At 46.6% G+C, this 13030-nt stretch overlaps 1 protein-coding gene across 1 annotated transcript in view; it reads right to left on the bottom strand.

The window, feature by feature from the left end:
* The window catches only part of slc49a4 (solute carrier family 49 member 4), a 70976-nt gene that overhangs the window by 26118 nt on the left and 31828 nt on the right, over positions 1-13030 (bottom strand). The window contains exon 6 of the mRNA XM_014165388.2: positions 3520-3587. Within this exon, the coding sequence (XP_014020863.1) occupies positions 3520-3587 (68 nt within the window). The remainder of the gene's footprint in view (positions 1-3519; positions 3588-13030) is intronic.

The following is a 13030-nucleotide window of genomic DNA, read 5'->3' as shown; positions in this document are numbered from 1 at the left end:
AATAAACAAAAGTGAAATAAACAATAAAAAATTAACAGTAAACATTACACACAAAAGTTTCAAAAGAATAAATACATTCCTCTCTCTTCCCCTTCTCCTCCCCCTTTTATTTGGGAGCATGTGTGTGTGTGTGTGTGTGTGTGTGTGTGTGTGTGTGTTGGGGAGTGTTTGTTTGGCTATCACAAAGCGCATCCCATGAAGCAAACTACTTAGTACCAGGCATGACTCCAACACCATCATTAAGTTTGCTGATGACACAGTGGTAGTAGGCCTGATCACCCACAACGACGAGCAGGCCATAGAGAGGAAGTCAGAGACCTGACCGTGTGGTGCCTGGACAACAACCTCTCCCTCAACGTGTCCAAGACAAAGGAGATGATTGTGGACTACAGAAAAAGAGGCACCGAGCACGCCCCCATTTTCATTGATGGAGCTGTAGTGGAGCAGGATGAGAGATTCAAGTTCCTTGGCGTCCACATCACCAACAAACTAACATGGTCCAAGCAGACAAAGACAGTCGTGAAGAGGGCACGGCAAAACCTATTCCCCCTCAGGAGACAAAAGATTTGGCATGGGTCCTCAGATCCTCAAAAGGTTCTACAGCTGCACCATCGAGAGCATCTGACGGGTTGCATCACTGCCTGGTAAGGCAACTGCTCGGCCTACGACCGCAAGGCACCAGAGAGGGTAGTGCGTACAGCCCAGTAGATCACCGGGGCCAAGCTTCCTGCCATCCAGGACCTCTATACCAGGCGGTGTCAGTGGAAGGCCCTAAAAATTGTCTAACACTCCAGCCACCCTAGTCATAGACTGTTCTCTCTGAACCGCATGGCAAGCGGTACCGGAGCACCAAGTCGAGGTTCAAAAGACTTCTTAACAGCTTCTACCCCCAAGCCATAAGACCCTCCCCCCCCCCATACGCTGTTGCTACTCTCTGTTATTATCTACGCATAGTCACTTTAATAACTCTACCTACATGTACATATTACCTCGACACCGGTGCCCCCGCACATTGACTCTGTACCGGTACCCCCTGTATATAGCTCCGCTATTGTTATTTACTGCTGCTCTTTAATTATTTATTACTCTTATCTGTTACTTTTTTTGTAAGTAAGTATTTCACAGTAAGGTCTACACCTCTTGTATTCGGTGCATGTGTCAAATACAATTTGATTTGATTTAGTATGACAATAACAACTGCAGCAAAAGTTTTTAATGGGGCTATTTTCTGCTGCCCATTGCAAGCTGCTCTCTAATATTTGTGTGACGTAAGGTGAGGCGTTCAGGCACAGGAGGGTGTGTGTGTGTGTGTTAATGTGTGCTCTGTAATGTAACTCAGCAGCTCCATCAACAGCAAACCAGTAGGCAAATGATCATTAATGGTGTCAGCAAGGATCCAGTGCTAGGTAACCGGGGAATCTGTTACTGCGCTTCTCAAACACATCACCCATCATGGCAACACACATACACACTCACCTCCCTTAGCTAACCCCCAACAGATGGCCAATTTAGCCAGACGTCAGGAGGAAGCCAATCAATTGCGTGACAGAGACTCATTAATGAGTTACTTCTCCCCCTCTGTTCCATTTCTGTTTCTCTCCTACAATGCAAATCTAGAACTCTGTTTCAACTTTCTGTTGCATATGTAACCAGAGGTGAGAGAGAGAGAGAGAGAGAGAGAGAGAGAGAGAGAGAGAGAGAGAGAGAGAGAGAGAGAGAGAGAGAGAGAGAGAGAGAGAAGCTAAAGGGTTTGAGACTGAGTGTACATCCCAAATTGCACCCTTTTCCCTATGTAGTACACTAGTTTTGACCAGGACTCATAGGCATTTGGGATACTCCTAACCCGCCCAAACAAAACACATCCTTTGCCTCTTAAAAACAACCTGGGGAAGCATTTTTCATTATTGATATCACTAAATACCTAAATGTTTCAAGAAGGTGAGAGAACCAGAATGGAATGCAGAACAAGCAGAGAGAGTCCAGGGACAAAGTAATACACCAGTTTATTCCCGTGAACATATTCTTGTGAACATATTCCTGTGAACATGCTTAGCAATGGTTTCTAGTTGCTAATCTTGTTGACAGGCCTTGGAGGAAGAGCCAAAGCTATTACGACCAAACATGGTCCATATATTTTCATGCATACTTAATCTGACGATACTAAACGAGTGTATGCTTATCCTCTAATTTGACGGCTCACCAGGTCCAGGGAGATCATTTAGGGCTGAATTTATGAGACAAGCCTATTACTAGGAGCATCTCTCCTCACACTCCGCTGGACACAGCTAGCTGTTTGTAGTCTGTCACAGTACAAGCACAGCCTAACTGCAGACAAGAGTGGGCCTACTGTAGACAGCATCTAGGGGCCCAATTCAGACTGGACGAGGCCTACTGTAGACAGTATCTAAAGGCCAGATTCAGACTGGACGAGGCCTACTGTAGACAGTATCTAAAGGCCAGATTCAGACTGGACGAGGCCTACTGTAGACAGCATCTAGAGGCCAGATTCAGACTGGACGAGGCCTACTGTAGACAGCATCTAGGGGCCCAATTCAGACTGGACGAGGCCTACCGTAGACAGTATCTAAAGGCCAGATTCAGACTGGACGAGGCCTACTGTAGACAGCATCTAGAGGCCAGATTCAGACGGGACGAGGCCTACTGTAGACAGCATCTAGGGGCCAGATTCAGACTGGACGAGGCCTGCTGTAGACAGCATCTAAAGGCCAGATTCAGACTGGACGAGGCCTACTGTAGACAGCATCTAGAGGCCAGATTCAGACTGGACGAGGCCTGCTGTAGACAGCATCTAGGGGCCAGATTCAGACTGGACGAGGCCTACTGTAGACAGCATCTAGAGGCCAGATTCAGACTGGACGAGGCCTGCTGTAGACAGCATCTAAAGGCCAGATTCAGACTGGACGAGGCCTACTGTAGACAGCATCTAGAGGCCAGATTCAGACTGGACGAGGCCTGCTGTAGACAGCATCTAGGGACCAGATTCAGACTGGACGAGTGCTACTGTAGACAACATCTAGGGGTCAGATTCAGACTGGACGAAGCCTACTGTAGACAGCATCTAGGGGTCAGATTCAGACTGGACGAGTGTTACTGTAGACAGCATCTAGGGGCCAGATTCAGACTGGACGAGGCCTACTTTAGACAGTATCGAGAGGCTAGATTCAGACTGGACGAGGCCTACTGTAGACAGTATCTAGAGGCCCGATTCACAATTGAGATAAGCATACTCAACTTAGACATTCACGTAAATCCTTCAATGATTTCAAAAAGAGACTTTTGAGGAATTTGAATTAAGCCTGTGGATCATAAGCCATAATACCGCCGTGAGCCTTTTAGGACATCACATATTTGGCATCTTCTCAGGCCATCATATTCTAGACAGTCTATAACAATAGCAGTCCAACATTATCACATTACCATAGCATGTTGGAGGCAAACAGTAATGTCACGGTACAATGTTAAACCACATGGAAATGATCTGCTGTTTCTGTTGCTTACCTGGCCATGGCCACTCCAAATACACAGCCGCCCACAACGGACCAGAACCCAATCCAGCCAGCATCCACCTGTAGAGAGAGAGGGGGAGAATTTGAATTTTTTAAAATCCTTTTTATTGGGTGAAGATGCCTACAGCACATCCACTTTCAACCCTCAGACGTCATGCACCATGACGCTCATGTGTACCAGCCTGTAAGAAAAACACCCGTTTGGAGGGACAACTCCAGATCCCCCTCAACACCTCCAAAACAAAGGTCATGTGGTTTGGTAAGAAGAATGCTCCCCACAGGTGTGATTACTACCTCTGAGGGTTTAGAGCTTGAGGTAGTCCCCTCATACAAGTACTTGGGAGTATGGCTAGAAGGTACACTGTCCTTCTCTCAGCACATATCAAAGCTGCAGGATAAAGTTAAATCTAGACTTGGTTTCTATCATAATCGCTCCTCTTTCACCCCAGCTGCCAAACTAACCCTGATTCAGATGACCATCCTACCCGTGCTAGATTACGTGGACGTAATCTATAGATCGGCAGGTAAAGGTGCTCTCGAGCGGCTAGATGTTCTTTACCAGTCGGCCATCAGATTTCCCACCAATGCTCCTTATAGGACACATCACTGCACTCTATACTCCTCTGTAAACTGGTCATCTCTGTATACCCATCGGAAGACCCACTGGTTGATGCTTATTTATAAAACTCTCTTAGCCCTCACTCCCTCCTATCTGAAATATCTAGTGCAGCCCTATCTACTGCAGCCCTCCACATACAACACCCATTCTGCCAGACACATTCTGTTAAAGGTCCCCAAAGCACACACATCCCTGGGTCGCTCGTCTTTTCAGTTCGCTGCAGCTAGCGACTGGAACGAGCTGCAACAAACACTCAAACTGGACGGTTTTATCTCAATCTCTTCATTCAAAGACTCAATCATGGACATTCTTACTGACAGTTGTGGCTGCTTTGCGTGATGTATTGTTGTCTCTACCTTCTTGCCCTTTGTGCTGTTGTCTGTGCCCAATGTTTGTACCATGTTTTGTGCCGCTACCATGTCGTGCTGCTGCCATGTTGTGTTGCTACCATGCTGTGTTGTCATGTGTTTCTGCCTTATGTTTTTGTCTTAGGTCTCTCTTTATGTAGTGTTGTCTCTCTTGTCATGGTGTGTTTTCTCCTAGATTTTTATTTTATTTTGTATTGTATTTTTCATCCCAGCCCCCGTCCCAGCAGGAGGCATTTTTCCTTTTGGTAGGCCGTCATTGTAAATAAGAATGTGTTCTTAACTGACTTGCCTAGTTAAATAAAAGGTTAAATGCAATTTTAAAAATCAACAGAGCACAATGGTCCCTGAAGACAATAGAGAGAGATTGAAATCGAGAGAGAAAGAGAAAGAGAGCGAGAGAGAGGGAAGAAAGAATTAGAGGAGAGAGAGAGAGAGATTCCGTTATTATTCCATGTTCAATATTCCATACACGGCTCAGAGGACCTAAGGTAGACAGACAGCAGGCTCAGAGTGTCTGAAGACCGGGGAAACCTGTCAATCAAGCCCAGGGTAAATTGAAGCCCTGTATTCTGAAAGTGGAATCGGAGTCAATGGAAACAGCTGGTGATGTCAGCATGATGTTTCATCACAGACAAATGCCTGCTCTGACAGATAGAGACGGAGAAGAGAGGACAGACATCATGAGCATGGTCGTGTTCAGTAGGGAGAAAACAGAGAGACACTACCTCAACTTGTCCAATACGAAGAGATATGTAAGCTTTGCGTTGCAAAATGTTTTGCTACGGTGTTCTCCCCTGAACTAGACCCAGGGCCTACTGCTGCAGTATCAGTATGAGAGGCTGACTGCATCACAGATGGAGGCCAATGAGTCATCCATATGTGCTCACACTCACACACACACACACGTCTCCGGTAGGTAGCAGGTAAATAAAGTAGGCTTCAAATCAGTGTCTGACTTCCAAGCCGAAGACCGCCAATGAAAGTGTGCTGCGGTTCACATCAATCTACCTGAAGCTATAACTCAGGTGGAAAAAAGAGGAGCAACATAGAGATGACCAGATGTGAGAGTCAAATAGACGAGACCAGAATGTACAGAAGAGGTCTAGAGGCCATTTCTAAACGTTTCTAGCAAAAGTACAAAGGTTCTTGAGATCAAGTTCTCAAATGGATGTGAGCATTAACGTGAACGCAAATCATTCTGTAAGCTATTTGAGTGTCAAAGAAGAAATCATTGCGTTTGTGTGTGTGTGTGTGTGTGTGTGTGTGTGTGTGTGTGTGTGTGTGTGTGTGTGGTTAATTAACTGAAATATGCTGAGTGCTAGCTGCACCTGTACAGACCTGATTTGTGCCGTACTCAGCTTAATCATGTCAATAACCAGGAAATGGTTGCCGTTGCCATGCCGACGTTTTGTACACTGTGGAAGCCAAGGCTTCAGGTTCCTGGCACATTCACTTATTTGTTTTTCTGTTATTCTCTCTTGTTTCTCAGTCTTTTAAGACAGTTCTCATGACACTGTGGGTTTAGCACAACATGATGGCATTGCAATGCGAATTCATTCACAGGTAACTACAGACAGCATCAAAAGACCCAATGGAAGTTACAGACACTGTTTGTCTGTCTGGAAGCATAACCAACCACCATCCGGACTGGACCCATATTCATAAAGCATCTAAGAGTAGGAGTTTTGATCTATTATACATTAGTATTTAAAAGGGAAAACTGATCCTTGATTAGCACTCCTACTCCGAAATGCCCAGCGGTTACACTACACTGTCTGTTTGGAGGCAGCAGAATTAAAGGAGACATTTTATTTTTTACAACCAAACCTCTCTTTATGTAAATGACATGTCATAGAAATGTCTAGAAACCTTTTTTGTGATTTTCCATGTTTTTGATAAACTTACCCCAAACAGCAAATCACTTCTTTATCCCCGTTGTGTAGTATGGGGGCCCCGAAAAACAAAAACACCCAAATATATCCTTTTACAAACGGCAAAGCTCTCAGTATAGTGATACAGGTCTTCAGATTCTGTACATATGAAATTGTGTCATTCCAAACTTTATCTGCAACTTTATTTTCCATTTTGTAGCCCAGGAAAAGTACCAGGAGTTCACAACAGTGACTTTGCCAGTGCAGAAAGATTCTCTGTAATCAGAAAGCTGATGCCGCTGTGTTCTCAGGTGAAGTATCAACCTTCAGAGGTTTTTTTCTGCGTAATGACTTAATGGCCACCCTCCATTAACGGACCAATTAGATATGAGTGATTAACGCAGGGTGGGACCTTGTTCTTAATTAAAGCGATGCTAATTGCGTACAGCGACACAGAGACACTTAGCTACGTGCTTCAGGACACTGTCTGGTCCAGAACTGGGCTGGGTGTATGAAGGGAGGGAGGGTCCCTGCACTCCACCCAGTACTAAGTTTCAGCTACAGCCACTTGCCCAGTCCCACCCACCATCCCAAACCCCTTCACCCATCTCCAGTCCCCCCATCCTTATCCCCAGCCCCTAGCTGCTGCTGCAAGGTCCTCTTCCCAGCCCAAACACCTCAACCTGTTCCCATCCTCTTCAACCTGTCCCCATCCCCCTCAACCTGTCCCTGTCCCCATCCCCTTCAACCTGTCCCCAGCCCCATCCCCCTCAACCTATCCCCATCCCCCCCAACCTGTTCTAATCCCCCTCAACATGTCCCAATCCCCCGTTAACCTGTCCCAATCCCCCCAACCTGTCCAAATCCCCATCAACATGTCCCAATCCCCCGTTAACCTGTCCCAATCCCCCTAACCTGTCCAAATCCCCCTCAACATGTCCCAATCCCCATCAACCTGTCCCAATCCCCCTCAACCTGTCCCAATCCCCCTCAACCTGTCCCCAGCTCCATCCCCCTCAACCTCAACCTGTCCTCTGCCCCATCCACCCCAACCTGTCCTCTGCCCTATCCACCTCAACCTGTCCTCTGCCCCATCCCCCTCAACCTGTCCTCTGCCCTATCCACCTCAACCTGTCCTCTGCCCCATCCACCTCAACCTGTCCCCAGCTCCACCCACCTCAACCTGTTCCCAGCCCCATCCCCCTAAACCTGTCCCCCCCAACCTGTCCCGATCCCCCTCAACCTGTCCCCAGTAACCTGTCCCCAGCTCCACCCACCTCAACCTGTCCTCAGCCCCATCCACCTCAACCTGTCCTTTGCCCCATCCCCCTCAAGCTGTCCTCAGCCCCATCCACCTCAACCTGTCCTCAGCCCCATCCACCTCAACCTGTCCTCAGCCCCATCCCCCTCAACCTGTCCTCAGCCCCATCCCCCTCAACCTGTCCTCAGCCCCATCCATCTCAACCTGTCCTCAGCCCCATCCACCTCAACCTGTCCTCAGCCCCATCCACCTCAACCTGTCCTCAGCCCCATCCACCTCAACCTGTCCTCAGCCCCATCCCCCTCAACCTGTCCTCAGCCCCATCCCCCTCAACCTGTCCCCATCCACCTCAACCCCAGCCCCCTTCAACCTGTCCCCATCCACCTCAACCCTCCCCAACCCCATCCACCTCCACCCTCCCCAGCCCCATCCGCCTCCACCCTCCCCAGCCCCATCCGCCTCCACCCTCCCCATCCCCATCCACCTCCACCCCCTCCACCTCCACCCCCATCCACCTCCACCCTCCCCAGCCCCATCCACCTCCACCCTCCCCAACATACTATTTGCCCATGATAGATCAGCAGCTGCTGCACCAAGCCATACTTGTCTCTGTGCAAAAATGTCTTATTTATAGGATCAATTCCCTGTCCATATAAATGGCACCATATTCCCTGCATAGGGCTTTAGTCAAAAGTAGTGCACTATGGGCCCTGGCCAAATGTAGTGCACAGTATAGGGAATAGGGTGCCATTTGGGATGCAAACAACGGGGTAGTGGGTCAATGGGAGTGGGTGTTCTGGGAAAGACAGGATGATGCAAAAACAGAGGAAGAAAAACAAAGTGGTCACCTTATCAGGGAAAGAAAGAAAAATAAAGTCTGACTGCTTTGTCTACAGACACACCTGGCGGCAGATTGAAAACAGCATTTGATATCTGCAGAACAGAGCCTGTTAATGAGAACAGCAGAGAACAGCACAGCCCCTGCAGTGGCTGGAGTGACACGGCAGCACTAACATTGCCAAGTGGCATTTCATTGGAGAAGTGGAGAGCAGCTGAGAGGTGATTGGGAGGCAGTGAAGGGGGACGAGGGGCTAAAGCAGCACCTCTATATTGATCACCTCGCTGCAGAGAGAGAGAACGAGAGCTCTGTCTGGGATGACAGTGGGACCACACAGCGTGTAGCGTAGAGAAGACTGGCAAATGAACCATCCATAGGAGGGATAGAGGGTGTGTGCGTGTGTGTCTGTGTACCGCATCACTCACTTTGCTTGCACTGTTTTCCTCTTGATCCCTGACCTAAATAGGTTTAGTATGTGTGTCAGACAGTCACAGCTATAGAGCTGTCATTTCACACCTCATATCTACCCTCACTGTATTCCTTTCAATGAATCTCCTGATAGCGTCTTATCAGAATAAGGTCATGGTTCGTTGGATCCAAGACTGATGTGCACCTTGCAGGTTGTAGCGTATCGAAAGTTACCGTAGTGTCTGAGGTTTAGAGCTCCCAAGCTGCATAGAAAGTTACAGTAGTGTATGATGTTTGAAACTTTGAAATCAAGAGCAAACATAACACATCCTTAAAGTCCAAAACATGACCCAGCCAAGCTGCACTGCTTCTTGACACAATGCCCGCTAAACCCGGAAGCCAGCTGCACCAATGTGTCGGAGGGAACGCCGTACACCTGGCGACCGTGTTCACATGCATGCGCCCGGCCCGCATAGGAGTCGCTAGAGCGCGGGACAAGGAAATCTCGGCTTGCCAAACCCTCTCCTAACCCGGACGACGCTGGGCCAATTGTGCGCCGCCTCATGGGTCTCCCAGTCACGGCCAGCTGTGACACAACGTGGGATCGAACCCGGGTCTGTAGTGACGCCTCAAGTGCCACTCGTGCAGCCCCCGCAAATTGATTTGAACAAAGAATTGGTCCCCCCAAAAAATGCGTCCCTCTGTTGAATTTCAAAATCCTGATATGGCCCTCGAGCCAAAAGGTTTGCCCACCCCTGTATTAGAGTGAGCCTGTGTCAGAATACAGAATATAAATATGTGCTGTATATAGACCATATATCATTTGGAAGGAAAATGGTATGTACAGTAGTAGGTTTATTAGGATGAACTATGTGGAGAATAGTGTATACAGTCGTGGCCAAAAGTTTTGAGAATGACACAAATATACATTTTCACAAAGTCTGCTGTCTCAGTGTTTTTAGATATTTTTGTCAGATGTTACTATGGAATACTGAAGTATAATTACAAGCATTTCATAAGTGTAAAAGGCTTTTATTGACAATTACATGAAGTTGATGCAGAGTCAATATTTGCAGTGTTGACCCTTCTTTTTCAAGACCTCTGCAATCCACCCTGGCATGCTGTCAATTAACTTCTGGGCCACATCCTGACTGATGGCAGCCCATTCTTGCATAATCAATGCTTGGAGTTTGTCAGAATTTGTGGGTTTTTGTTTGTCCACCCACCTCTTGAGGATTGACCACAAATTCTCAATGGGATTAAGGTCTGGGGAGTTTTCTGGCCATGGACCCAAAATATCGATGTTTTGTTCCCCAAGCCACTTAGTTATCACTTTTGCCTTATGGCAAGGTGCTCCGTCATGCTGGAAAAGGCATTGTTCATCACCAAACTGTTCCTGGATGGTAGGGAGAAGTTGCTCTGGGAGGATGTGTTGGTACCATTCTTTATTCATGGCTGTGTTCTTAGGCAAAATTGTGAGTGAGCCCTCTCCCTTGGCTGAACAAGCAACCCCACACATGAATGGTCTCAGGATGCTTTACTGTTGGCATGACACAGGACTGATGGTAGCCCTCACCTTGTCTTCTCCGGACAAGCTTTTTTCCGGATGCCCCAAACAATCGGAAAGGGGATTCAGAGAAAATGCCTTTACCCAGTCTCTAGCAGTCCAATCCCTGTACCTTTTGCAGAATATCAGTCTGTCCTTGATATTTTTCTGGAGAGAAGTGGCTTCTTTGCTGCCCTTCTTGACACCAGGCCATCCTCCAAAAGTCTTTGCCTCACTGTGCGTGCAGATGCACTCACACCTGCCTGCTGCCATTCCTGAGCAAGCTCTGTACTGGTGGTGCCCCGATCCCGCAGCTGAATCAACTTTAGGAGATTGTCCTGGCGCTTGCTGGACTTTGTTGGGCGCCCTGAAGCCTTCTTCACAACAATTGAACCGCTCTCCTTGAAGTTCTTGATGATCCGATAAATGGTTGATTTAGGTGCAATCTTACTGGCAGCAATATCCTTGCCTGTGAAGCCCTTTTTTGTACAAAGCAATGATTACAGCACATGTTTCCTTGCAGGTAACCATGGTTGACAGAGGAAGAACAATGATTCCAAGCACCACCCTCCTTTTGACGCTTCCAGTCTGTTATTCAAACTCAATCAGCATGACAGAGTGATCTCCAGCCTTGTCCTCATCAACACTCACACCTGTGTTAACGAGAGAATCACTGGCATGATGTCAGCTGGTCCTTTTGTGACAGGGCTGAAATGCAGTGGAAATATTTATGGGGGATTCAGTTCATTTGCATGGCAAAGACGAACTTTGCAATTAATTGCAATTCATCTGATCACTCTTCATAACATTCTGGAGTATATGCAAATTGCCATCATACACACTGAGGCAGCAGACTTTGTAAAAATGTATATTTGTGTCATTCTCAAAACTTTTGGCCACGACTGTACATACCCAGGAATTATAATTCGATAACTCCCGATAAGGGCGGTTCCCACCTCGGGCCAGGATACTCCTTGGAAGGAGTTATCACACGATAATTCCTGGGTTCTCAGGCATTATTGCTTAATTGAACACTGGTCACCTTATATTCTGTTTCTATACTGCTGTTAACTCACTGTATATGTATATACTTTATTCTCCACATAGCTCATCCGAATATACCTATTACTGCATTCTGAAGTTGCTACCCAAGCGGGCTGGTCACTTTAGTTATTTTCTTATGTTTTGACCCAGTCATTCATTCTAATTGTTCTGTTCATTCGATGTTAGTATGCTAAACAAATCAGTGGTATGTAGCTAGCTAGCTGAGATTCAATGATAAGAGACAAGTTCAATAATGAATGATAAAAAATAATATCCAATAGGCATACATAGGTAACAACTATTATAGTGAGCGAGTCCGAGCTAACTAAGCTTGTTGGTGATGTTAATAGTAATGTTTCCATTGATGGCACGTGTGGGAGAACTGTCCATGGTCCTGGCGCTGGTTGCTGACAGCGGGTGCTTGCCTCTTCTTTGGCAGAGAATGGGACGTCCCACTCACATCATTGGCAGCTAAAATGGCACTGCAGTGTTTTCTGCCAATAACTATTGAGTGAGCTCTCACACCGATTGCCACTCACACCCATTATTTTCCTTGCTTCCAGGCCCGCATCAGATAACTTTTGCATTCTGAAGTTGCTACCCAAGTGGGCTGATCGTTAGATATTTTCTCATGTTTTGACCCAGTCGTTCATTCTAATCGTTCTATTCATTCGATTTTGCTATGTTAAACAAATTAGTGGCATGTACCTAGCTGAGATTCAATGATTGAGAGACAACAAGTTCAATAATTAATGATTTAATAAATATCCAATAGGCCTACATAAGCTGGTTAATGAATGAATGGAATTCTGAGTGTTTACGGTTTCCATGGTGAATTATTAGTTTCTCATTGATACTTGGGCTAGCTTGCACAGGAGAGATCGCATTTGTAAAATGGTACATTGTTGCACAGGTTGTAGAGGCAGACCGGTAGGTTTATAACCCCCAACTGTTGCAAACCAAATAGCAGCATGGAAAGATATTGTGTAGGCATTTTTTCCCGAGGGAGATGAATACATCATGGTATTTTGTGGAAGTTGTTGTCCCTCAAATCAACCAATTAGCGTCCAGGATGCAAACAACCTGTTTTATAATGACTCTACATACATGGGACATTAGTCTCAAGGTGCAAGGCTAGTGATGGCTGTTCAAGTCAAACTAACACTCCTTCACCTTCTGAGGAGTGAATGCTCTCATTGTGATGCATTTTAACGACTCAGTGTGTTTATATGTTTTGAGCCTGGGGAAACTGTTTAGAGTTCAGCAACGCCAACATCTTTATGACACCGTCTTTCGATAGGGAGATAAGTGAGAATAGTTCCTTATGGTTTCCTTTCCACGACAAATGAAACCATTAGACATAAAGAGTATAAATTGAGGATACTGCCTGTAGGTTCTGACAGAAAGGAAAGATAGCGAGGTGAATACAACAAGGCCGTGTGTGTGTGTGTGTGTGTGTGTACGTGTGTGTGTGTGTGTGTGTGTACGCACGCGCGTGTGTGTGTACACGTGTGTGTGTGTGATCCCACAGCTCTGTAATTTTTTCTC

This window comes from Salmo salar, chromosome ssa21 (assembly GCF_905237065.1).
Source record: "Salmo salar chromosome ssa21, Ssal_v3.1, whole genome shotgun sequence".
Classification (NCBI taxonomy): Eukaryota; Metazoa; Chordata; class Actinopteri; order Salmoniformes; family Salmonidae; genus Salmo; species Salmo salar.
Note: the sequence above shows the minus strand (reverse complement) of the source record. Positions and strands in the feature narration are given on the sequence as shown.